The 27,446-nt window shown below is 40.7% G+C and overlaps 1 protein-coding gene across 3 annotated transcripts in view; it reads left to right on the top strand.

Annotated features, from left to right (window-relative positions):
• MAPRE2 (microtubule associated protein RP/EB family member 2) overlaps positions 1-27,446 on the top strand; it is a 105,886-nt gene that overhangs the window by 71,283 nt on the left and 7,157 nt on the right. For all 3 annotated transcript variants that reach the window (XM_062570391.1, XM_062570390.1, XM_062570392.1), the window contains 4 exons: positions 5,928-6,073; positions 8,106-8,319; positions 20,338-20,477; positions 25,114-25,272. In XM_062570391.1, the coding sequence (XP_062426375.1) occupies positions 5,928-6,073; positions 8,106-8,319; positions 20,338-20,477; positions 25,114-25,272 (659 nt within the window). The remainder of the gene's footprint in view (positions 1-5,927; positions 6,074-8,105; positions 8,320-20,337; positions 20,478-25,113; positions 25,273-27,446) is intronic.

Genomic DNA, 27,446 nt, shown 5'->3' with positions numbered 1-27,446 from the left:
TGTGCTCGTGCAACTATTTGCAGCTCTGCACTCTACACTGCATCTTTTTTTTTTTTTTTTTTTTTTTAAGTGCCCTTGCAAGACTGTTACTGAGGAAGGGAAGCTTGAAACAGTTGCTTTGTTGATGGCTTACAGTATGGTCCAGTGAACTGCTAAGTTCTCCTCTTCACTAAATGTGCTAAACAGTGCTAAACTTTAGCACTGAAATGCAATATGACAGTTATCAGTTAAGTTTCAGTATGGCCCCTGTTACTACTAAGCACCAGTAAATTGCAGGGGGCTGGATCCTCTTAAATCAGATTATTTCATTGGAGCAATTGAATTCTGTGGTGATCTGCACCGTAGGTTGTATGGGTGCTGCTGGAAAGGCAATTAGGACTTGGAAGACTGTGTCTTGCAGTGAAGTGCTCAACAGGAATTGTACTACCTATTAACCACGTGGCTATATGTAATACGACTTCATGCTCACAGACCTGCCCAGTTATCACCGAAAATGTTTTTAAAAACCACTGAAGCGTGGCATGACAGAACATAAGCATTTGAAATCTAAAGGAAAATCTAAGCTTTATACTCCAATATATAAGTCAAAAACCTACTATTCAGCTATTTCAAAAGCATTTCTAACGAAGCACTTCTGGGAAATCTGAGCTAAAAGGTGAGCCTAAAATGCTGCTGTAGTGTAAAGAATCACTGCATTTTTTCCCCCTTTCTCATCAAAACTATTATGTCACACATGCTCCTTGCAAGATACTACTTTTTTTTTTTTTTTGTTTTGATCCCATCAACAGAAGCACTGGGTGTGTGTACTTTCCCATCACCATTAGCCACCACCACTGATAAGTTAAAGTGCTTATGACTGAAGTACATACAAATAGTGCTTTTTTTCCCCCCCAGATATGTGGTGACATTGTTGCAACTTCAGGGTGAATGAATAATTTGAAGAATTAAAGAAAAAAAATACTAATTTCTTAGAAAAATATGTGATTAACCTTTTTCCAGATACAGTTGTTCAAAATTGACTAGCTGAAAATCAGTGCTACTAGGATATGCTTGAAATATTTGAACTTGAATTCCATGCTATTTTAGAAGCATGTTCTTCCTAAACATTTCTAGCAAAGCACCAGTCTAAAACTTAGTTTCTCTTGCTGTGATTTTGACCTTGGAATTAAAATAAGATGCCCCCCCAACACAGACAGGTCCTGTCTGTTCCAGTGTTGTCTGGTATGGTTTTGTGTGTCTTTCTGGGATCTTTTGACCCTACACATGGTAGGGGATGGAGGGATGAACAGGGAGAGACGGTCTTCTGCTAGTTGACGTGAGGGATTGATCCAACTCATCCTTCAGGGTGACAAAGAGCAAACTGGAAATAGCTGAGCTTATGTTGTAGTCTTTCACATTAAAAGAGGAAGTTAGGTTGTGAGTAATTATTTCAGTAGTCTTTTTTAAGTGTAAAACCATACCCATTCAAAAAACAGGCATCTAATCTAGCTCTCACATAGAAGTCTAGGACCTTTCATAGAAAGCAGCGTCTCTGAGTGAACAGTATTCTGCTGTGTTCACTGCTATATGCTTTAATTTATTTTTAATTTAAATAGTCAGAAGCAGAAGCATTTTTGATTATCAAGAACACACTTTTATGCATTTGTAGAGTGTTGGAAGAGGAGGAAGGAAAATGAGGAGACAGGAGAAAAATGAAAATCCATGATGTTGAAAGTACCTATGACTCAGAGCGAATTATAAAACAATATGAACTGGGAAGGAGAAGCAGGGAAAGGGAGGTATGGGGAGGGAAAGCTAGAACGAGTTCACTTTTGTGTACTCAAAGGAGAAAATGTAGAAAATGTTCTGATTGTTGTGTAGAAAATGTACTGATTTTTATAAATACAGTAGAAGTTAAGGTTGCGGGTTCAATCCCCGTACGGGGCTATGCTGAGGGTTGGACTAGATGATCTCCAGAGGTCCCTTCCGACCTTACCATTCTATGACTCTGCTGAGTTTCCAGCATTGCTACTGCATTCACCAAAGCTTTTCAACTGTGACAGCTTTAAAAAGTTTCTTCTGTGTTTTAATTCGTTCTCGACATCCCTTCCCCTCCTAGAGCAGCGCCTGCCTGCTCGGCACCGCGTGCTGCACTCCGAGCGTCGGTGGGGGAGCCCAGCAAAGGGCAGCAGCCCCGCTGGCTGACTGGGAGCCTGGTCGGCCCCGCGTGTCCGCAGCCGCCCCCCGCGAGCGTGCCGATGCCGCTTGGCCTTTGGATCCCGGCCACGGTGAAATCCCTCCGGAAGAAGGGGAGGAAAAACCAAGCCATACGTCTCCCCTTGGTCTAAGGAGCAGCATCAAAGCGTATTAGCCAGATTCAAGGCTAGTGAGTCTCGTAACAGTGACTCCACTCAGTTATTTTCTTATAAATATTTAAAACAAGTCTGACTGAGCAGTTTCGCCCTCAGTTTTCTACGTGAGCTACACAGGATTTCCACTTGCCGACTGGGTCGAGAGCGGGGACCGCTCGCCGGCAGGTAATCCGGTGCTTTCTGGGACCCTGCCCCTGAATAGCTCCTGTACCCAATGACTGCGTAAAAGTTCTAGATGAAAAAATTTAAATGAGTTTTTACACTGTGATTCTGAATTGCTTGTGTTAGCTAAAACAGAATAGGAGGGTTTTAACACTGATGTGCCTGCCACATTCTCAATAATCCCTCTCCTGGAGCGCTACCAGCTGTAGTTTTCATCTTTCACTTGAAGAGATTTCAGATGATTGTGTGTGTGTGTGTGTGTGTGTGCATGTTTATGCATATAAAACAGTTTGCTGGTAATGAAGACTTATTAACTCTGAGATAGCAATTCTGGTTGGACAGTGTTTCCAACACTCATGCATATGTTTGTTAGATTTTCTTTTTGTAGAAAATGTAAAGAAATTTTTTAATCTTGTATAAAACATAGTGGCATAAAACCCCATTTTTCACATAAATTATACAGGAGGTATGTGTCAGAAGCCATGGTGTCACTATCTCTATTGCTGTTTTCACTATATTTTTAAGTATTCCTTTCCCTGCAGCTATATTGAAAGTTCAATAGTGTAGTAAGTTAAATAGGCTCAAAATGTTCTCCAGTGTGCAGAGAACCAAGTCTCTTTATATGTTTCTGGCTGAGAAGTAAAGGCTCAGCAATCCTGTATTTCTTGAGGAGGGCTGCTCTTTCCTCTAGCTCTCCGAGATCTCGGCAGTCATTGATGTAGAAAGTGAAGTCCTGACTCTGCCCCGTGAAGGTTTAGCACTGAAATGCAATAGGACAGTTATCAATTAATTTACAAGCTTTAGGAGGTAAACCTATAAATAAAATAGTTGTATTATGTATAAATATCTATATATTTAAGCTCAATGTCAAGTTGGATTACAGGTAGTCACAGTTAACTGTAATGGTACTCCTGATTTTTTTTTTTTTTCCTGTTGCAGGGGTAGGTAGACTTCTGTCTTTTGGGAGTCACAAAGAGTTTCCTCTTTCTGTATTTTATAGTGTTTAGTTCATGCTGTATTTATGTTACCACTGTACTTCAGGAAGGAACACTGTAATAAATTGTGTTTGTCAATGTAATAAAATCTTACTGCTGGGCTCTGGCAGCAGAATTCATTATTGTATCGGAGACCACAGGTGAGGTTTATACTGTACTGTGGATATATTCCAGTGTTTCCCGCCCTTGAGTATTCTGTGGACCTAGAAACACCTCCTGATTAGCAAAAAGTATGGAGACATCTGCCAGAATGATGAGAAGAAAACATGGAGAAGCATCTTAACTAGAGTCTTAAGCTTAGTGAGACTCTGTCTAAAGGCATGCAAAAGGAATTTGTATTACCAGCAGAAGGAAAAAAAAAATATCTCATGTGAACACTATAGGTTTCTAGATTTCTAAAAAGATATAGATGAAAGGTTGTGCAGTGAATTTTCAAACCCTTCAGGCAGTTACTTAAATATCAGAGTAAAGCTTATAATTTGGTAAGGGTGGGGGGAGATGAAAGGACAGAGTTGGCAACGAGTTCAATTTATAACATGCACAATGATTGCATAATAGTCCGTTTGCGTGAAATAGTAATAAATGTAATCAAGTGATACAATAATCTGTATGTATGTGCTTTCTATCATTTTTCTGTTGGTTTATATTTATTAGTTATTTTGCTCAGAATTAATTTTGAATAAATAATTTTGTTTTCATAGCTTTCTACAGGAAGATGCAAGTGTATCATCTGACGTTTGTAACTTGCCAGAAGGCTCCTTTTCATTTAGGGAATATTTCACTTTGATTCCTAACCATATCAAAACCATTGCAAACAACCAAGTACAGGGTGTCCTTGAAACATCAGATTTTTTTTCCAGTTTTCTCCCACAAAGCTAGGCAATGCAAAAATAGTTTTAAAAGATACCAGTGGTTTTCAGCACTAAAAAGCACTAAAGCTTGATCTTAGTCAGTCCCTTATCAAATCTTATGTCAATATATTAGATAACTTTTTTGGACTCCGGTCTTAAAGTCTACTTTGCCTTTGGGGAAGTTACAAGCTCTGTAACTCTTTATGTGATGGTTGGATGGATACAGCAAATAAGAACTATTTGGGACTTAGTCCCTTCAAAATGCATGCATGCACACTGATAGAGGCAAATTTGGTAAAGTTTAAATTATCATTGTCCCTGTTGTAAAACTGGACAAGCCAGGAACCAGTTTTGTTAATTTGGCCTCTCTCTAAGCACTAAAGAGCATTATTTTATGATGAAGGTAGTTCTTGTAGATACTGAGTTAAACCATTAGGTGAGATCTTGACATGTTTATCAAAACTTATCTGCACTAAATGCACAGAAGTCCTTTCTGTGGACATGAAATGTAACGTGCGATGAGTACTTAGGTGATCGCTTCCCTGGTCTGCGCACTCAGTAGAGGCGACAATGCTCCATGCTTTTCTACTTCAGAAATGGTCTTCAGTGGATCTGTGTTGCATATAAAGCACTTCATGGAGTAGAGAGCTCTCTCTTAAAGAACTGAAATTGTTTTTTCTCTGATTTCCTCAAACATTTGCAAGCCTAAATTTTCCAAGCACTTGAGTGTTGTAGTAATAAAAACTTCTTTGGCAGGTGATGGTGACATGAAAATGTTCCAGGAGGAAGAACTCTGCATACAATAGAAACTACTCCTATTAATTGTATTCAGTATGCTTTTTAGACATTTTACCAAACACTTAGCTGTGTCCTGTGTGGGACTGCACATACACATGCTCGCACACTCACTCGCTGTGTGCTAATATCTAAATTCACATAGCCCTCGAAGTTGAACTCAGTAATCTTGTTTTGCCTGGGAACTAAAGCTGGCAGCCCAGCTTACGAGATCCATGGACAGTAGGTGGACTATGCTAAAGGCCTCTTACAGAAATGTTTCTCACCAGAGATGCAGAGTCAGTAATGATGTTTGTTTTTAAAACTGACTAGTGTGTATCCATGAGCTGGAGCTTTGCAGTCTTGTTTTTAAACCGTGGTTTAAAAACCATGATGCAGTCTTGAGTGATTGCTGTGGACTTGATTGCCATTGGGCTGTAGAATAACTCACAACTTTTGAATGCCATCTTCTCCCTGTATGGACAGTTCTACTGTGTATAGGGACTTCAAGAACATCAGTTTTTAATAAAAGAAAGATTTACATTTTGTTAGCAGTGGTGGTACTTCAGATGTTGCACAACAGTGCATGGTGCATCCAGACTGAATGGAAAAACTCCGTATTAATTGTGTCACACTGTTCAGCATACCGTAGACAAGTAGGTCTTTGGATCGTACTATTAAATGAATTACAGCAGTGACTTATTCAGCACAACTGTTTTCTCCTCTTACAAAAGATGACATTTGGTCTTAGGTGGGTGCACCTGGATTAATGTCAGTTCACTGTCTTGTTACAGGAGCAGCTTACTGCCAGTTCATGGACATGTTGTTCCCAGGGTGCATTAGCTTGAAGAAAGTAAAGTTTCAAGCAAAGCTGGAGCATGAATACATTCACAACTTCAAACTTCTGCAAGCATCATTTAAAAGAATGAATGTGGATAAGGTAGGCATTCTGTATTTATATTTAAACCCCTAGAAGTTTCACAAAACTTATAAACTGATTAAAGTCATCAAATAGGGAAAACAAGCTTCAAAATACTTACAGTCCATTTCTTTCAGACTTCTGATCCTGAACTGGAGTCACAAGTTTTATGTGAAAATGTTCTTCTTGACTTTTCAGCAACTGAAAAGGGTATTTGGGCATAAGGAAAGAAAATTGGCATGCTCCATTTAGCTACAAAGTGAAAATTGAGTCCATGTGTCTGTTGAGGAATTGCACAACCTAACTCATTACGTCTTAATGTCAGAGACCCTTTTAATAAAATACCATCTGTTGGAAATTCCTTACCATCAGTGAACACTGTCGCCTTAATTTTAGGCACAGTAAGATTACTCATGCCCTGAGTTTCCAGCAAAATAACTTGAAAATATTGTGCTCTTATAAGTATTGCATGTTTCTTGTCTAAAGCTGAATTTAAGGAATTCAAAGTATTCAAGGATTGGAATAATTTACCCAGTGATCTGATAGGTTGGCTAGCACATGAGAACTTGTAAAGCAAGATAGTCTCCTATAAAATGGGTTGTAGTTCAACCATGAAACACTTCAAGTTTTCTGCTTAAATGTATGAATTCTGATGGACATACAAATAAAAAAATTACTATGTTCATAAAAATGAGTAATAAAAGCTTTGTTTTTGTGTTTTAGTTTTACACAGATGCAGTACCTGTTATCATTTTAAGGTTCTATTCCGGCTTTTAGTCATACCTTCTTCTGAAACTTAAGTATTCTTACTAGAGTCCTGTAAGACTTTTATAAAGCAATGTGTTGTGGATGCTTCTACTATAAACTTAAAGCCTGTTTTGCTAGTGAAGCATCGGAAGGCCTAATGAAGTTGAATATTTGAATTTTTCTATAGGGAGCAAACTTGTTATACTTCTTCAGTGCAGCATTAAACATACAAACGGAACAACCTGACATTATGCAAAATTCTATATGAACTCTTTTTAGAGTACTCTAGACTTCTAAAATACTATGAAGTTTGCTTAGTCTTGGAGGAGAAATGAAAACTACAGGCTTTAAGCTATCCTTTTTGCAGCTGAAAATCTCTTAAGATCTATTAAACTTGGTACTTCAGGCAGCAGTGTGAGGTAAGCAAGACGGGGTGGCCCTCCTTCTGCAGCGTTACCTTTTTAGTCCCCATCTGCCTGCAGAGTCTAGGGAGTTGTGGCCTCCTGCAGTGCAGAGAACTCCATCGTTACACTTGTAGTACTGGCAAGGGTCACCTTTCAGAGACTTCATTTCTATGAAAAATTTACAAGATATTGATAAGAAGACATCCTCATAGCCTCTCTTCTGTTTTGCTAAAAATTCATAGACATTTTAGTCAACTTTACACATCAACAAACTATTCTATGTATAGCTGTATATATAAGGGAAGAAGTTACAAATTTAAAACCTCAAGGTTAGTATGAATATATACTACTAAAATGTAGGTTGGTTTGAATTTCAACATGTCTGGTAAAAGTTGCTGAGCTTTCGTAGTTCAGGCAGTAGAATAGAGAACAAGAACTTTCATCTGGACCTTTTGAAGAGCTGTTTACTTTTAGATGCCCAACTACAGCACCTTCATTAAAAAATAGAAATCTCTAGGTAGCTGAATATAGCATAACTCCCAGGGCAGCTTCATTCGTCATGGTTGTCACTGCAATAAGAAAGGAGTAAGTCTGGAAGAGCAGTTACAAAGGCTTATATGCATCATATGGCTACCTCAAGGGCTGGATCTTTCTTTTCTTTCATTTTTATTTCTTACTAAGCACACTTGCTAGTCCAGCATAATTTCCTTTCTTTTATGAAGAAAACAAGAAGACAGGAATATATATTACTATATTACTATATATAGTTAGAAGACCTTTTGTCTACTATGAAATATGAAATATTGAAATATGAATATTGGAATATGTATATGTAACTCTTATCTTTAAAAACAAATCCTTGGCAATAATATATTATTGGAACTTTTTGTTCTAACTTTCAGGTAATTCCAGTGGAAAAACTGGTCAAAGGGCGCTTCCAAGACAACTTGGATTTCATTCAGTGGTTTAAGAAGTTCTTTGATGCTAACTATGATGGAAAGGAATATGATCCTGTGGAAGCTCGACAAGGCCAAGATGCTCTTCCCCCACCAGATCCTGGTGAACAGATCTTCAACCTGCCCAAAAAGTCTCACCACGCAAACTCTCCTACTGCAGGTATTTTGCATCTCAGAATATCTTTTCTGTTTCTGAAGATGATTATAAATTGTGATCCCTTTTATGTAAACATTAGTTAGAAATATTTGCCTTATGTTCAGTGACTATTTTTCCTGTGTTGTCATAGACTTAGCATGTGAGACTGCATAAATTGGCTTTTCATGGCACATTCTATTTTGGCCTAGCCTCATCAGCCAAAGGGTCTCTCATACTGAACCCTTCTAATAAATCATGTGGATTTTAGTAATCTCTGATCATGGAGGCAAACACACTTCATTTTTTTGTTGCAGAATGTGATGTGTGTATCTGTACTTAAGAACTTACTAAATGGGGATTTTTCCTCTCATATACCTTCAACCTTGCAGGAAATTGCTAACACAGGCTGGGGAAGGGGTCTTCTTTTTGTGATCGGTGGAATGCTTCCAAATCTTAATGGCTATCCAGAAAACAATATAATGAATCGATTTAGATATTTTTTTAAAATGCTAATTGTTCAGGTGCACTAGACTTGTAAGTGAGCAACATGCAACTAGTGCTCCAGTTTTCTCCAATATAGCTCTGACTTAATTTTTCAATGCTTATTTCTGGAGCAGAAACAAATAACTATGCCCAGGCTGTGGTGTTTATGTAATATGGGAACATTGGTCACTAAATTAAAACCTGTTTGGGAGCTGGGGGAAGGGATTGGTTGTTTGCTTGTTTTTGTAATTCAGACTTAAACAGAAGAGCAACAAAATTTTTAATTACTTCTGAACAAGTGGTGCTGGGGTTGGGTGCTTCTAGGGTATGTTGGTTTGTACATACAGAAGTATGTAAGTGCATGAACTCCCTTCTCCCCTCATTCATGATAACCCAGTCCTGAAATAATGGTTAGTTTTCAGTGGGATTAATTCTGTGAACTGTCTTGTCCTGGGCTCAAATGTGCACCAGTGTTCACAAAAGGGATGGGGCAGGTATGAGGCAAGCTCAGTTTCAGACTGGTTTAAACTGTGGAATTGCATCCAGATTTCATCATTCTGCTCTCATTATTTCTGTTGTCAGTGTGTGGCATACATGGCCAGCTGCCTTCAGCTCATTAACATTTCCAGCAAGTTGAACATCTAATAACAAACCAGTAGTGCTCTGGGCTTCTAATGTTTTTTTACATCTTTGTTTTGCACCATTTTTTGTCTGAATTTTTGAACTTCAGGGCCTTGTAATTTCCTGGATGATGCGCGTTCTTTGAAAACAAAAAACCCAAGTGTCATGCTGTTGTCCAAATGAGTCGTTGGAAAATACCCTTCGGTTAAATATAGACTTTACTGTAATTATAATTCCTTGTGCAGACAGTCTGTTTTACCATAGTCACCGCTGTGGGATCCTCATTAAAACTGGGGAGGTGACAATGCTAGAGAAATGGGATAGCTATTGGTTTGGAATTAGCCAGTTGAGAAGAATGATACGATAATGTCATGTCATCGTGTTGCTGCTTCTATAGGGACTATGTTACATGCATCCTCAGTCCTTGTATGTGTGAAATAGGGCAACTGAGGTATCACGTGAAGATTTTTAGGTAAGATTCTGTGGTTTTGGAAGTTAGCTTTTTCTGGGAAAGTATCCATCTCATTAATTTAAGAATAGTTCAGAATTACGATGGGCAGGACACTAGTTTTAATTTCTGTAGTTCTGGGGGATGGGAGAGTGTGTAAATATTACATAATACTAGGTGAAGTAAGAGATCTAACTTTTATTGCTGATTGCATTTTAGAACAGGACTATTTCAGTTAAGTATCGGTCACTCATAGGTTCATTCAGGCTCTGGGGAAGCATGTTTTAATTTCATCAGTGTATTGCATCTTGCCTCGTGACATTGTGTAGTCCAGTTCCTTAAAAGGACGAGAGTCCTTGTTTGCTGCTTGTCGATGGAGCTCTAGGAGGAGTGCTGTATGCATCTACTAACCTTGATGTGCCCCCTGTGCTTTGGAAGAAAACTGGAAAGGTGTGGAAGTACCTTGTAGTGGTGGACATGTCCTCTGTAGTTGAGAAATGCTCGTAAAAGGTGGGCATCTCTGCCTCTGCCTTGTGCGTGTTTGTGCATGCGCACGTGGTTGGAAATGAAGGAATATTCATCATAGTTGTTATGGGAACCATAATTTACTGTATTACACAAATGAACTAAGTCCTGAGTGAGTTACTCATGTGAGTACTGTGCTGATTTAAAATGGAACAAGCCGTGTGAGTAAAACAAGTTTAGCCATTTATACTAAGAAGGCAACAAAAGATAAGCGCTCGTGAATTTTCCTATGGCAGTGTAAGAATTTCCCACCCCATCTGGAATTTTATCTTTCCTGGTGGCACAATCGGGAAAAGGTAATGCATGCCCATGAATAAGCGCAACATCGGGTGGCATCGTTTAAACTGCTATCTATAGCTTTTGTGTCCATCGTAATGTTATTCTAAGTTGCTGGGTCTTCAGTGAAGTGGCTGAGGTTTTACGCACAGCTTTACTTCCCCTGACTTTGTTGTGGAAGCGGTAAACATTGTGGGCTGCTTGATGTAATAGCCTCTTACACCATTTGCCAGCGTCAGAAGTAGTTTGTTACTATAGCTTGCCTCTTTTTTTATACATTTTCCATTTTAAATGATATTTTTATGTGATTTATTTTGCATTAACGCTGAAGTTTTTAAATGTTAGTGTGATCTTGTTTATTAACAAAACAGAAAAGAGCAACAGTGAGATAAAGAAACTAGCACTTCTTTTAACCTAATCCAAAAGTTTTTAAACAGTGTGGTAGAGACATACCTAAATGTGGTCATCTGTTTAATGTTAGGAGCAAGCAGGCGTATGGACATTAGATGACGTTGTATCTTTTTATTATTGACCTTTAAATATTCTAAATTGATCAAATATATGATTTTTAGAGGAGTAATATATTTAGCTACTACTAAAGTAATTTGAAATGTCTTTCAGATGGTTTGTATTGTCTATAGAATAACTGTTGCAGTACCGTTTGCCAGAGCTTTGTTTTTGAGTGATTTAAGAGGTGCTAATCTCTTCAATTATGCGCAACTAGTTTACAACACTCTGTTCTAACGCTGTCTTTTCAGAGGTAGACTAGATATAACAGTTTCTCAATTAAAAAAAAAATTGCAAATTCTCTAAAGGCTGCTATGAAAGCTAACCCCGAAAGGTAGCTGTCCTGAGGAGGAATTATTTTAGGTTGTTTTAAGCTGATGCTGAAGCTTCGTAGACCCATGGTATCTGGTAACTGTATTAGTGAGTATTTACCTGTAGCTGTGCAAGTGATGGTTTTGGTCTTAAAAACATTTTTAAAAGTGAAGTAAACAGAAAGAACTCAAAAACTTGGAGAAAACTGAAAACGCACCAGGTTTTGGGTTAATCGGCATTCCAACAAGCATTTCCCTACTCCGTCAAAAGGCGATCAGTCTGAAGAGTCAGTGGAGGTCACGGATAATGCAGCTCGAAAATGGAGGCATAAATAGTTCCCTGCAACTAATCTTCTCTGCCACCCTCATGTTGCCTTGCCTCTTCCTTGAGGGACGGATCCAATTTGTTGTGAAGCTGACAGGCGTATGGAGGGTGCATGACTTCGATAACGTATATAAAAGGCTCCCTGTAGAAACAGTCTTCTGCACGAAGGATTGCCAGGTAGCAGCGCCTGCGAGGGGAGTGAATCTGTTCTCATCCTCTAAGGATTGGTACCAACAGCACGGACCACCATTACAGGCTTCCTGCCAACAGTACCACAGCTGCTCTTACGTACGGTGCCATCTGCCAGCTCTGAGCCTTTAGATGTTCTCTTAAAACCTCTGCTTTTCTCTAAGCGGTAAACAACCTGCAGATGTAGAGCCAAAATTATTGTAAGGGATTAAAATATCAGTGCGTTGCTCTTTGCACCAATTCTGATTCTCCTGGGAGAAAATAACTGAAAGCTTCATCTGATCAGATTGAAATATCAGGTAGTCAGGGTTGTAGCTCAGTGTCTTATGTAAGTATTCCTGTATATCAGAGCAAATCTACACAGAGCACTGTTTTCTGTATGGATGCAGAGTGTTATATGGATAAATATGGAGCCTAATAAAATTAATTATTTACATAGTAAGCTAAAAATGTAAGAGGTTCTGAGATCTGAAGGCTGTTAGACTTTTTAGTTTGAAATATTCTGTGAGAGCAGGATGACTAAAGCAGAGCTGGAAAATACTGGAGGATCACATGAGGGCTAAAAATAATCACTCTGTGACGGGGAAAATAACCAGGGCAGAATGAACTGTTTGTCCACGAATGTTTTATATATAATGCATATGCCATCGAAGAGCCGATTATGTAGGGAAAACCCTGATTTTCTAGAGACATGGTGTATCCTACTGTGGCAGATGTGCTCTAAATTAATTTCGAGGAATAAATGTGCTTAACGAAAAGCAGCCTTTGCTTTAGCAGTTAGTGTTAAGAGTCTTAGAGACTAGAGAGCCCTTCCAAGACTACTTCTTCCTTTGCTTTCCACCAAAACCTGCCCCCTCGTGTGGGAACACCGCCAGCAGTCGATGTTTGCAACGTTAACATCTGCCCGTTGTGATACGTTGCTCCGGAGCTGTGCGGCAGAGCTGAAGACAGCGAGAGCTGGGAGGTGACGAACTGGGAATGCTTTTGTGCCCGGTTCACGCGAGAGCGAAGAACCGCGCCGCGCAGCGGGAGCAGCGCGTGCGGTGACGGGGCTGGCCTGGCAAGGTGAGGAGGAAAGCGTCTCCGGCCTAGTATAGGCACACTCGCTCTGCCAGCGTGGGGAGAGTTTAATTTTTAAACCCGTTGAGACGGGGGATTTAGAGCGGATAGCAGCACTGTCGGCAGTGCAGGCCCGAAGGTCTGGGAGAGACGACAGTGTCATCTGGAAAGACGACAGCGTTTGAGAAAGTGGTGAAAGCTCCACCTAAGTTTGAGTGTCTACTTTGCTTTCCATGATACTTCATATATCAGTGTGATTCTCTCTGCATGTTTTCTTTCTGTTTTCCCTTTTGAGACTGCTTGCTTCTGACAGCTAGCCAGATAGTTGCAGAATTTTATAAAATGTAGCTTTTTCAGAGGATTTAGTTTTTAAAATGTTTTCTTCTGTCAGGCCTGTGCCAGGTAGGTTTCATACGCTGTACTTCCCTGCTTAAATATTTTTTTCAAGAGAAAGCGGAGATATCATTTAGGAACAATTAATGTTCACCATTAACATTTTGATTATTTTAAATAGCAAAAGTCTTGGTTTGCGATAGGGAGAAGGCCATGGTTAGCTACCATCTCTGAAATCTGCTTCCATTAAAGATGAGCCAGGAGGCTGCACCATCAGTGAAACCTTTTCATGCGACGAGTAGACTCCATTATGAGTTCTCACCTTGAAATCTGTAAAAGAAGCTTCAATTGCAAGTATTCATACAAACTTTTCTTTGCCAGCTCTCTGGCAGGGATGATGAGAGAGCTCATCAGACTGCACTGTGACCAGCAGCAGTGGATGCAGGAGAGCTGACGAGCCAGAGGGATCTGACTGCCATGGAGGAGTTGAGGAGAGCACAAAATAACTGAGCACTTGTGCTGCTGCGTGTTGGAGTGCCAGAGGTCGAGTCGGGTTTTGTCCAGGGTCATCTCGTTCCCATTAAGCATCACTTGTCATCACTTGTCCCGTTAAGCATCCCAAATCTGAGGAGTCTCTTGCATCCCTGAGTAGTTATGACAATAAGCATGTGTAAATATGAATTTACTTACTGTTCTCACTTGTTTAAACTGGAGAGAGACTTTTTGCTTAGCTCGTGAAGAAAGCGTTAGCTCTGTGGCCTTTGGGACTATTTTATTTCTTTTTAGAGTGTAAGCTTCTGACTTGGGGCTCTTTGCCTTTTTGTTTTTGCTTTTGTGGCATGTGTCAGGAATTGTATGGAATACGTTAGGTTTTATAAAGTCCTTAAATTTGACCGAAGATATACAGCAGATCATTCTCAAATTCCATCGAAGCACTGGTCGTGAGGAGTCAGTCAAGTCTGATGCTTGCTCAGGGTTTCCATTGCTCTCCACACTGTCTTCATGCATTTCCACACTGCAGTTGTGCACATGTTTTCATGGAATTTTACATAAATATTTAACAGCATGCTAGTTACTCATAACACTTCAAGGAAGATTTGCCTCCAGCAGTAAATAAGTCTCTAGTCTATAAGACCACATTTGTAATACAAAGTGATTTGGAATTCTAAGCTTAGCTTTGTTTGTACACAAAACTTCTACAGTGCCACATTTTTACTGTTTTAAATCTCAGAACTGTAGATCTGTGTGTGAAACCTCTATTTTTAACAAAAAGAGTAATAAGGCTGAACTGTGGAGGAAATATGTAATTATGATGGGGCTAACTACTAATTGTTTCTAGAGCACCAAAAATAGAAAACTGTAATGCTTCGCAGAACTGTTTCATCTGACTTGCTTCAATAGAAGAACAAAAACATTTTTGCAAACTTGACGTTCACAAATGCATGGGCCCTGATGGGATGCACCCATGGGTACTGAGAGAGCTGGTAGACGTTATTGCCAGGCCACTTTCCATCATCTTTGAACAGTCATGGAGAACTGGAGAGGTGCCTGAGGACTGGAAGAAAGCCAGTGTCACTCCAGTCTTCAAAAAGGGCAAGAAGGAGGACCAGGAGACTACAGGCTGGTCAACCTCACCTCTATCCCAGCAAATGCAATGGAACAGCTCATGCTGGATGTCATCTCCAGACATATGGAGGAAAAGAAGGTGGTCAGGAGTAGTCAGCATGGATTCACCGTGGGCAAATCCTGCTTAACCGATCCGAGAGCCTTCTATGATAGAATGACTGGCTGGGTAGATGAGGGGAGAGCGGTGGACGTTGTGTACGTTGACTTCAGCAAGGCTTTTGACACTATCTCCCATAACATCCTCCTAGATAAGATCAGGAAGTGTGGGTTAGACGAGTGGACAGTGAGGTGGATTGAGAACTGGCTGAAAGGCAGAGCTCAGAGGGTCATCATCAGTGGTGCAGAGTTTAGCTGGGGGCCTGTAGCTAGTGGTGTCCCTCAGGGCTCAGTACTGGGTTCAGTCTTGTTCAACTTCCTCATCAGTGACCTGGATGAGGGGACAGAGTGCCTCCTCAGCAAGTTTGGGGATGATACCAAGCTGGGAGGAGTGTCTGACACACCTGAGGGCTGTGCTGCCATTCAGAGAGACCTGGCCAGGCTGGAGAGCTGGGCAGAGAGGAACCTCCTGAGGTTCAACAAGGGCAAGTGCAGGGTCCTGCACCTAGGGAGAAATAATCTTGGGGAACCAGTATAAGCTGGGGGCTGACCTGCTGGAGAGCAGCTCTGCAGAGAAGGACCTGGGCATGCTGGTGGACAACAAGTTGACCATGAGCCAGCAATGTGCCCTTGTGGCCAAGAAGGCCAATGGTCTCCTGGGCTGCATTGGGAAGAGTGTTGCCAGCAGGTGGAGGGAGGTGATCCTGCCCCTCTACTCAGCCCTGGGGAGGCCTCATCTCGGGTCCTGTGTCCAGTTCTGGGCTCCCCAGGACAAGAGAGACATGGAGCCGCTGGAGAGAGTCCAGTGTAGGGCTACGAAGATGATCAGAGGGCTGGAGCACCTGCCCTATGAGGAACGGCTGCGAGAGCTGGGCCTGTTTAGCCTGGAGAAGAGAAGCCTGAGGGGGGATCTTATCAATGTGTATAAGTACCTGAAGGGAGGGTGTCAAGGGGACGGAGACAAACTCTTTTCAGTTGTCCCATGTGATGGGACAAGAGGCAATGGGCAGAAATTGAAGCACAGGAAGTTCTGCCTGACCGTGAGGGGGAATTTCTTCCCTGTGAGAGTGACGGAGCCCTGGAGCAGGTTGCCCCGAGAGGTTGTGGAGTCTCCTTTGGAGATCTTCAAGGCCTGCCTGGATGCAATCCTGTCTAACATGCTCTAGGAGACCCTCCTTGAGCAGGGAGGTTGGGCTAGATGATCTCCAGAGGTCCTTTCCTGCCTTACCCACTCTGTGATTCTGTCTTTGGAAACAGTCAGTGCTAAATCATAGAATCAGTAAGGTTGGAAGTTAACTTGCTTTTCTTATCTCCACTAGTGTGAACTTGGCAGATGTAAAAAGTTATTGAGGTGCTAATTGAAGCAGCTATGATACTTGAAAAAATATATATATATGATTAGAGCCTGTATTGATCTCAAATCAGAGCATGCTGTAATGGAAATTTTCACAGAATCACAGATTAGTTGAGGCTGGAAGAGACCTCTGGAGATTGTCTGGTCCAACCCCTGTGCTCAAGCAGGGTCGCCTACAGCAGGTTGCCTAGTACTGTGACCAGTTGGGTTTTGCGTGTCTCCAAGGATTCAGAATCTAACCTTTCTGAGCAACCTTTTCTGGAGCTCGGTCACCCACACAGTGAAGAGGAGTTTTCTTGTGTTCAGACAGAATTTGCTTGTGTGTCAGTTTGTGCCTGTTGCCCCTTGTACTCTCCCTGGGCACCACTGACAAGAATTTTGCTCCATTGTCTCTACTCCTCTCCATGAGGCATTTATATATGTTGACAAGATCCCCCTGAGCCTTCTGTCCTTCAGGCTAAGCAGTCCCAGCTCTCTCAGCCTCTCCTCATATAACAGATGCTCCAGTCCCTTCATCAGCTTTGTGACCCTTTACTGGACTTGCTCCAGTAGCTCCCGTGTCTTTTTTTGTACTGGGGAGCTCAGCATTAAACACAGCACTCCGAATGTGGGCTCAACAGTGCTGAATAGACGGGAAGAATCGCCTCTCTCAACCTGCTGGCAACAGCCCAGGAGGTTGTTGAGCACCTTTGCTGTGATTATTCACTGCTAACTCACAGTCAGCTTGTTGTCCACCAGGACCCCAAGGTCCTTCCCTGCAGAGCTGCCTTCGAGCAGGTCAGCTCCCAGCCTGTACTGGTACATAGGGTTATTCTTCCCCCAGGGAGGACTCTGCACTTCCCGTTTTGAACACTTAAAAGTAAGTTTGACTAGAAGTTAGTAATGGGTAACACCTAAGGCACTGACTATGATTTGATTCTCTCAGTGCTCAGTAAAAAGTGTTTGTTATACGATATTTGTATGAAGAATTTTGGCCTTTCTCAAAATATGTAAATAGAACTTCATGCACTGCTGTGCATGCTAAAAAATGCACTACTTTTCTTTGTGTGACATTGATCACATGGGATATCTGAAAAGTCTTGCTGAAGATATAATCGCCACCACTAGGAATTGAATTTTTTGCAGATAGATAATAAATATCTTCATAGAAGATCTTACATTGAGGGAGATGAAACTGCTTGGATAACATAGCATCTCTGAGCAGTGAATTAGGAGTTACTGCACACTTGCAGTAACTGACTGCAAAGGCATAGTGGTGCTTTATAGCAAAGTCATTATGTCTATCAAAATCTTTCACCTGCATTTAGATACCTAACTGTCTCAAGCATTTTGCACTGAAGTATTCTTTCAACCTGCATCCTTTAATTCTAAGGTTCTAATACAAATTAGGAGAGTTACCTCTGAACTGATTCTATAACTGACGTTTTAGAATACGTGTGCAGTAAAGGTTTCTATGCCTTTGTGTTTTGTTTTGTTTTGTTTTTAATTCAGAGAATTTTAAATTAGAAATCCCTGGGCATTTTATGTTGCAATTAATTTCTAGCCAGCTGTCACTGATCGTGTCTGGAATACTGAGATTATGTAGCTGGCTTTTAACTGCATTACTGAAACAGGAGCTGATCCTGAGCAGTGAAGCAAAAGTCAACTTCTTTTGATTTGTTGGGACTTTATAAAGCTTTGTAACACTTGACTATAGAGATTCAAAAGGATTTTTGCTTCAAAAGGAGGGCAGAAAATCTTGCAGTGTGTTTGGTGCTATCATGTTCTCTCTGTCCGCAGACAGTGGTGATGTGAGCTTGCTCAGCACACCCTGGGAGGGTGTCTCAGCTGCAATTAGAATATCTGTGGATTAAATTTTCATGCCTGCTCTGTCCTTACACTCTCTGCAGGTTAAAAAGGGATGTACAAAAAGCTTCTGCTTTTGGTGATCAGTACCCCAAGCTACAGAAAACAAGCTTGCTTCACAAGGCTGTTGAACATCCGAGCGAGCAACGTTCAGTGCCTCGCTCAGGTCCTGCACCGTGATCTCCGGAGGACGTGGTGAAGAGCTCCTAGGCCAGGGGTGCTGCCCTAAAGGCTCAGCAACTTGTCCTGTGCTTATGCAGAGCCGCTTGTTGCCTAGAGAGAAAGTCCAGTGCTGCTTTTATGTACAAGTGTAGGGGAGCCAGAGGGAGAAGCTATTTGCACCAAGTGAGGTTTCACATCTGAAGGTCCCTAGCATGTTTACAACATTTAATTTTCGGTCGAGATCCTAACTGCTTATTGCAGATATAGACTACAGTAAAAAATAATAACCTGAGGATATAACTAGAATGTTATCTTGCATCTTTTGATATTTTTGCTCTCTTTTATTTATCTGCCAGTACAAGTGAAAGTTATTTTCTTGGCTTTGAGAGCGCCTTAACAATCCTTTTCTTAAACATTTTAGTTTTGGTTGGTGAAAATATATTCTGAAAATATAGAAATAAAAGCAGGGTGCTAAAGTTTGAGATTGCCAAAAAAAAGAAATAGCAGCAAAAGATCTTGGCAGTTCTACTGTTTTGCCACAAATTACATGTTTGTTGCTGGTCTAAGCATGATATTAAAAGACATATAATTTCAGGCATGTAGGCAACACTGAATTTTACCCAGCTTGGCCAGTCTGTGTACTCTAACTGAAACCGGCTAGAGGTGACTTGGTGTGCCTGTAATTTATAAGGATTTAGAAGTCGAAGTTGCTGGGTTGGAGTCATCAATTTGTAAAAGAAAAAAAATCTTGCATGATTATTTTAAGAAGTGTAGATTATTTTAAGGAGTGTAGCTCAGAGCTGGCAACTGATTACAGGAGATGGCCATGGAGCCCATCAGCAGATCCAGACATCTGCATTTTGGTCTTTGCAAGAAGCAGTGGTAAACTCTGATTCACGTGGCTGCTCAATGCGCAAAGTAGGTGGGAGACAGGGCTGGGGGGTTGGTTCGTTCTCTCTTCTGAACTCAAGGAATTTTTGCACCAGAAGTATGGTCGCTGCATCTGAAATTCACTTCTAACGGGAAGGGAGGAGGAAAAGATTAGGAGTCAGAGCAGAGTGCTCGTGGGAAGAGGAGGCAGGGTGGAAAGCTGCGAGCCGGGCACGTGCGTACGGCCGTCGAGGGGCTAAATCGAAGCTGCTGTCGGACGGGTCGCGGGGAGGCGGAAGGGCAGAGCCAGCGCTGCGCGAGGGTCGTGTGGAGATGCTACGCAGCCTCGCACAGAAACGCTTCTCTGCTTGCGTGCCTGTGAGCGAGCTCCTGCTTGCACCTGTTAGTTGCCGCTTTTGCTGGAAGAGATGTTGCTCTGGCTTCTGTTGGACTGGCAGCGCAAGTAATTAAAAACAAATAACAAAACCTAAGCAGATCAACACTGATGTCTTGGTCACTATGGCAACTGTGAGTTCACTGATGGGTTTAATTTTGCTCGCGCTGTCTGAATTTTAATGCTCTTGTCTTGGTGATGGTTTACATTTGAAAATGAGGAAAGCTTTGAGGCAGTTGAGTTGGCTTTATTTCAAGTCTGTCTTTCTCCAGTGGATTTGAAGATACATACGTCTATTAAATATTAGGCTGGGGAGTATTGTCTTTTTTTTTTTTTTTTTTTTTTAATGCTGAAGCTTCTAACAACTAAGGGAACTTTATACTCTTATTTTGACTTTTAAATTCAGTTTCTTCATTTTCAGTAACAAGCGCAAAGCAAAACGGCTAGGAAATTTACTTTTCCTAAGATACAGCAGTGACTTTTCCGCTGTAAACTTGAAGCAACAGTGAGAATGACATTTTTGTAAATTTGAATACTTTTATCTCTGTATCAGGTTACTAGGAATGCATTTATTATGAGGATAAATCTTGATTATTATTTACGTACTGTACTTTTCAGGTGCTGCTAAGTCCAGTCCAGCTTCTAAACCAGGATCAACACCTTCTCGCCCATCTTCAGCAAAAAAAGCTGCACCAAGCAGTTCAGCATCCAAATCAGATAAAGATTTGGAAACTCAAGTCATACAGCTCAGTGAACAGGTACATTTACTTTGGGCATAAAATTAGATTCATTCGTTGTCACAGAAAAGCATGAAATGTAATACTGCGCTCAGTTGAATGATAGTCTCCAAAGTTGTGAAGGGACAAAAGAATGAAATAGCTCAGATGGGAAGAGTAGAAGTGGTTTATTGTTAAAAAATAGCATATAAGAGGTACAACTGGTGTTGTACCAGTATTTTTAAAAGGTGATATTGAGAATGGTGATTGAATCGTGCTGAGGTTTAAGAGATTTGTTAAAGTTACTTTTAACTGAACACTTAACTGCAAAGTTTCAAGAGGAATTCGTGTCCCCTCACCATGTTTAATATGAATTAAAAATCAAGGAATATTATGTTGCATATATTAGATTTTGAAAGGTATCTTTTGTTTCATTTGGCAGGAAAATCCCAGTAGGGTCTTTGTTCTTGTGTATTACAGATTTGAAATAAATCATTTTAATGTATCTTTATGAAGAAAAACAAAGTATTAGTAATATTTGGGTATTAGAGATTGGCAGATGAATTGGGCAATGCACTTTGCTTTCTGGAAGGAGGGCATTAAGATGGTAATATACCTTTTGATTTTAAAATGTGATTTACCTTTGTGAAAATGCTTAATTGCATTATAAAACCAATGTCAATAATATTCTGCAATACAATTAATAAGAATTCAAACTTTCTTCAATAGTAAGAAGATAAGGGGTTAGTTTTCATTTATGCTATGCAACTTTTACACCATTTTGTCACTCTTAAAGGCTCTGCATTAGATATGAATACTATCTACATCTAATTCAAGACTATACTGTCAGGGTGGTGTGAATGCCAGTACTATAAATAAGGTTTGACACCTGTATTTGCCCTGGATGGTGAAAAATGGAAAGGGGAAACATCATGTTTCAGAGCATGAGCTGATTGGCAGAAAGAATTTGGTAATTTCTTCGGTACTGTTATGTACTTAATCTGGTGATGAATAGCCACATCCAAAACATGAAGTGTTGCATATTTAGGGTATGATTCTGGGCAGCAGAGACCACAACAGGCCCCCCCCAGCTTTGTGAATGAGTCTTTGATTATTGCTTTAATAAAATGTTTTAAAGTATTCTGCAAAGAATGGATGTTTATCGTTGTAAGAGTGAAGATGTCAGCTTAGTGTAGTTAAAATCATGACATTTGTGCTTAAAAGTCCCAATGTGTTCACTTCAGTGGGAAGGATTAGTTGGGATCTGAGCAATGGTAGCAATTTTTGATCTTTACTAAAATACAAACCAATGGTCACTATTGTGTTCACTACCAATACAGTTGCATCAAGTTCTATTTGTAAAGACTTTGAGCTTTATGTACCAGTAATCCTGAGGAAAACTGAAGAGTTCCCCCATCATGGAAAAGAAACTGCAAGGAGAGTTGCAAAGTTGTTTTAATAGCTGGTTCTTAAGAGCTCTCTTCTAACTAGAAGGGTCTGGGAGACCTTTTTTTCAATGCTGGCAGTACTTGGTATTTTATTTCCCACTAATGATTACTTGGGCACCCTGGGCATATGACATGAGCTAAAAAAGCTATGCTTCGGGCAGCTCTGGAGCCAGGTTTTTCTGACTCCCATCTGAACACTCTAGAAGAGCAGTATTTCCTGTTTTTTACCACTCACCAGCTATCTCCAGTGGGAGATAGGGGCAGCACTAGGCTTACCCTTTTGCTGTCTAGATTACCAGTAAAAAACATGGACTGACACACTGGGGGACCATATTCCTATGTGGCTGTAAAAGATTTTGGAGCCTTTTCATGCACGGCAACTAAGGGAGATTGAAACATTTAAACTTACGTGTAAATCAGTCCGTACACTGTATTTTACTACAGTGTTGCTTTATGAGCTGTTTGCAATAATCATGAGCTGTTCATAATATTTGTTAGCTTAATGGCTTCCAACAATTTTAAAGTTTCTCTTAAAATGGTCTTAGCTATTGCCCTGGGCTATGCAAGTAAATTAAGCAACTCCGAGGAATGACCCTGGGCACTGGAACTTGATTATCGATAATATTCAAGCGTTGAAACGGTCCCTGCTGTGTTTTCAGTCCGTGCCAGCTAGCACTCTCCCAGAGAGTTCCTGAGTGCAGATTAGGAGACAACACAGAGCAGGGGCCATTCCCAGCAAGCGGGTCAGATGTAGCCATCCTGTTTTGGTAACAGGTTTGGAAGGTAGATGTTTTTTGACAGCGTGGATGTGGACCTTTCCATATGGAGAATGGTCCCAGGAGCAGTTAACGGCTTACTACCACTGAGGGAGCTTTTGTAAACCTGCAGCCAAGGTGGTGGTGTTGTCATAATGTATTCAGTTAGACTGAAGATCTAAAGATTCAAGCCCGGGCTTCAGCAAAGGGGGTGGTTGTTCCTTCTCTGGAGATATTCAAAGCCCACATGGATGCAACCCTGTCTAGGTGACCCTGCTTGAGCAGGGGGGTTGGACTAGATGATATCCAGAGGTCCCTTCCAACCTCAACCATTCTGTGATCTCCAGCGTGGCTGGACTAGCAAGGAGTAGTATCAGAGCCAGGGGCGGCTGGGAGGAGACGGCTACCCGAGCTCAGATGAGCGGGGTTGCAGAGGGGAGCTGCTGCGGCAGCAGCGAAGCGCAGGAGGCGGCACGTGCTCTTCCTTGCGCAGGATTAGCCTTTCGCCTGGTTACTAGACGGAAAAGTAGTGCGCGGAAGTGGTAATTACCTGTCACTGAAGGAACAGAAATTAATGTGTAGCAGACAAGTAGCTGATACATAATTAAGAAAAGCATATACGATTTGGTTATAACAATATTTACTCTATACTGTAGTTAATTAACTGTGCGCATATATGGATAGTTCAGTGATTCTCGTTTCTGAAAATGGGGTGAATGTGATACCAAGGAAACAGAAGAATACTTTCATAGCTCAGTCTCAGTCTTCTTACCTACTTACTATTAGTTGCAAATGTTTCAGCTGATGTTTGTTATTTTTGCAAGCTTTAGCATACACAGAGCAGGAGATCTGGAAGCAGTTAAGTTCTTGCTCCATCCAGATGCAGGAGATGCTGTCAAGGAATACGCTGCTGCAGATCCTGAAGACAGCTCTTAAATGTGAGGTCTTCCTCGCCGTTAAATAGGATGTAGATAGCAGTAGATGAGAATATTTTAAGCTTTTGTTCCTTTTTGCTATTCCTATTTTCACGATTAAGTGTTGACTTGAAGGTATCTAGTCACTGTACTCATTGTAGGTTCAAACTGGGAGACCTGGGTGTCAAACTCGGGCAGCTGGCAGGCAATCGGTGTGGGAACGAGCTGCTCTGGGCTTCTGCCCCGGGAGCAGGCCAGGGCTGCTGTGTGGCTGCACTGCGCTGGTGCAGTCACGGGGCAGCAAAAGGCAGCACTAGCTCTGCAGTTACAGAAAACTGAAATGACAGGATTTAATAAGCTGTCAAAGCAGTGCTTGAAGTCTTCTGGTATTTTTACTAAGTGGAAGGAATAAATTTGTTTGCATTCGAGTAGAACTGGCAACACAAAACTCTGACTTGTGTTGACTTAAACACAGTTCGATAAAATTTAATTTATTTAACATGTTTTCTTCAGAAAACTCATCTGCATAACTGCAGGCCTTAAAATGTGGGTCCTTATTTGGCTGTAATAGGGATATGACTGGGGTCAGTGAGTTTACTGTAGGCAGCCTCATCTGTGATGATCTCTGTTGGTTGTTACGGTGCTGTCTTCCATATTTGAGAGCCAGTTTTATCCTGATAGTCTATACTCTGAAAGTAAGTCATTTTTCTATTTGACTCCCACAGAATACTTCTTTAAAAACAAAGCAAAACAAAAAACAGCCTGCAACATCTGTCATGGCTTATACGAAGCCTATTCTTTAATAGTTAAGTTGCCCGTAAGTGAACTGCAGCAAACCTAGTGGTGAAACTGAGACTAACAGTACAGCCTGAAGACTCATGAACAAAGTTACAATCAGAAAAGATTTCTGTAATTTGAGAGAGTTCAGAGGGCTGTTTGTCAGACCTGAAAGTTCCTGGTGGAGAGTGGTCACTGGGTGCAGCAGTGGCGTAGGAACTGCAAAACGCGGCTCTGCAGTGGTTCAGCAATTGGGAGGTGAAAGAGAGATGAAAAACCAACCTGGGAACACTTGCACTTGCAACTAGAGGGCCTTTTAATTTCCTAACTAGATTGTTTCCCTTTTCTATCAAATTTACATATTTTTAAGCAAGTAGATATTGTTGGTTTCCCAATAACTCCATACTAATCCTGGTAAAGCAGTATAATTTCTGTGAAGAACATTTTACTTACTACCTTTTTGTGATACTTCTGGCAGCTTTGTTAAAAGCCAGGTCTTAAGTAGGCCTGTTTCCCGGACTGCTGCTTGAGGTTTTGATATAAAAGAGAGCTAACCTCTCAAATCAAGGTTGAGGTATATCTAAGCAACATAAAGAGGAAGCTTGATTTAGTATTCTGTATTGTATAACATTCAGTCTTGCACTTCAAAAAGCATGGAATCCACTTTAAGATACAAAATTTGAATATATTTAAAATGATGGTTGACATGCATGAATTTAGACTGAGTTGTTCTCTCTGTGATGCACCTCACAACTTACGCATCATGCACTGCTTTTATACACAGGTACATTCATTAAAACTTGCACTTGAAGGCGTGGAGAAGGAAAGGGATTTCTACTTCGGCAAATTAAGGGATATTGAACTTCTCTGCCAAGAACATGGGGGAGAGAACAATGACCTTGTCCATCGGCTAATGGAAGTTCTTTATGCCTCAGAAGAACACGTAAGTTCAAGAATAATCTTTTTAATGAGACAAAACAGCTTAATTCCATACAAATTTATTGGTTGTTTGTTGGGTCATGTCTTACATCTAGGTTAGGAGAAACTACAGCAGCTATGATTTTACACACGCCCTCCCCCAAAAAGGAAGTTTGCATTCATAAATATCAGACTTTTCAGCTTGGGGAATGGATTCAGCAGGCTGATTGGTTTTTATTGCTTCTGGAAAGGTTTTGTGCTGCACTTTTGCTGAAGTTAATCTGAAAGCAGAGGGGTACGTCACAATTTTAAATTGATTTCATATGTTCTTGAGCCTTAGTTTTATTTTTTTCCTCTGCTGCCTTTCAACATAAAGGCTTTTACCCACATTCTTTAATGTGTTGAGAATTAAAAAGCGGAGAAATTCTCATAGAGTTGTTGTTTAATGTCTACAGCTAAGAACCGTCTCTAGCCCATGTATTGCAGTTAAAGTACAGTGCAGGTTGCCAAAACATAATTATGTCTGCAGAGATAATGCTCTAGCATTTTTTATCTTGTTGCTATAGGCAAAATTCTTCACTGTGCAAACCCAATAATCCTCCACTACCAAAATTTCAGAAATACCTTGTCTGCAAGATTAAGCAAGAATCTCATTGCATCTTGGACATAACACTACAGACACTTACGCTCTGCAGCTTTCTGCTTTGTTGCTGCTTAAATTCCTCAGACACATTCAGAGATAATTATTCAGTAGAGATTTTGCTGAACAACTCCTACTCATTCTAACTAAATCCCTGTATGCCCTGTTTTGATGATTGACCCTTCGGTCTCCAGTGAATGATAGCTTTGGCTGCAGAGTGTATAAGCATCAACTTAATTTTTCAGTAACACTGTGTTATATTGTAGACTTTCTTATATTTGTTCCCAGAAAGCTGCTTCTACAGTAGTCAGCTGACTTAAAATTTTATGTCTGAAGTAGCGCTGAAGTAATTATTAACCCATATGCTCTTTTAAAAAAGATCAGTAGAGCATAAATGAAAGTTAAATGTGAGATCACAAAGTTGCCACTGACAGGGGTCACCACTCACACTGGAAGTGATAGAGAAAAGAGGATTTGTCCAGTAGCGTGGGGTGAGTGCTAGAGAGGAAAAGGAAATCATTGTTTTCATGGGAGTAAACAAATGGAATAAATTTGCCAGACATGTGAGTAACAGAATAAAAGAATTACACATGTATAGCGGTCAAAGAAAGTGTTTTCTGGATTCAAGAACAATGATTTATTTCTAAAGTGAAGCCAGAGAAATCCCCCTTCTCACCATACCCCCACCACAACTGTTGGCTTAAATAGTAAGTGACTCCCAGCTAAGGAATATATTTCTTGCTTTCTTCCTGCAGTTTTCATTACTGGCAGAACACATTACAAAATGTCCTACTTTAGTCCACATTTCAGTATTTTACCTGCTTCCTCCCTCCAGCCCTTTCCCTGTTGAAAGCATCATCAGTGCCTGTATGTGAACTACATGTGATGACTATGCTTTTATCTAAAATTTGTTTCCAGTGGGAGAAGAAAACTGTTCTCCTAGAGAAGAATACAGACTTTATTTTTCACTGAGGCTGTTCTCCACTGAATTGTTTCTATCTTTTAGTGGGAGAACTGATTTTCCTGGTTACATCTCCTCCACTGGAACTCAGATGTACTGTGGTTTTCTGAAGCAAGATCGTAGATTTGAGAGCAAAAGCTTTTGTGATCCTTGCACAGATCCTTGCATGGGAAGGACATGAGCAGATCCTGCCTACATTTTTTTTCTTGCAGTGTCCTCTCATTGGCCTGCTTTGCCTTTAAGTTCTGGGTATCTTTCTGTCTCTGTACTGAATTTTTTTCCCCTCATCTCCAAGTTAAATTTTCCTTATCTCACAACATTTTTCAGGTTCATCCCTTGGTAACTGCAGTTTAGATTTCCTGATCCCCCAAAGGAAAATAACCCCAATTCCCAAATCACAAACAACTCCAGCATTCCTGGTTTCTTGCTAATAAGTTCATGGTAAACCTATCCTTTGAGAGATGTGTGTGTGTGTGTGTGTATAAAATATCTCTTCCAGAGTGTTTCAATTTGTCAGGAGCACAGTAGAAAAAAGGACTACCTTAATTTACCAAATTCATTACAATTATCAGTGATACTGTGGCCATGAGGCTTTTCT

Source organism: Rhea pennata, chromosome 2, assembly GCF_028389875.1.
Source record: "Rhea pennata isolate bPtePen1 chromosome 2, bPtePen1.pri, whole genome shotgun sequence".
Taxonomy (NCBI): domain Eukaryota; kingdom Metazoa; phylum Chordata; class Aves; order Rheiformes; family Rheidae; genus Rhea; species Rhea pennata.
This window is presented reverse-complemented; position numbering and strand designations above follow the sequence as displayed.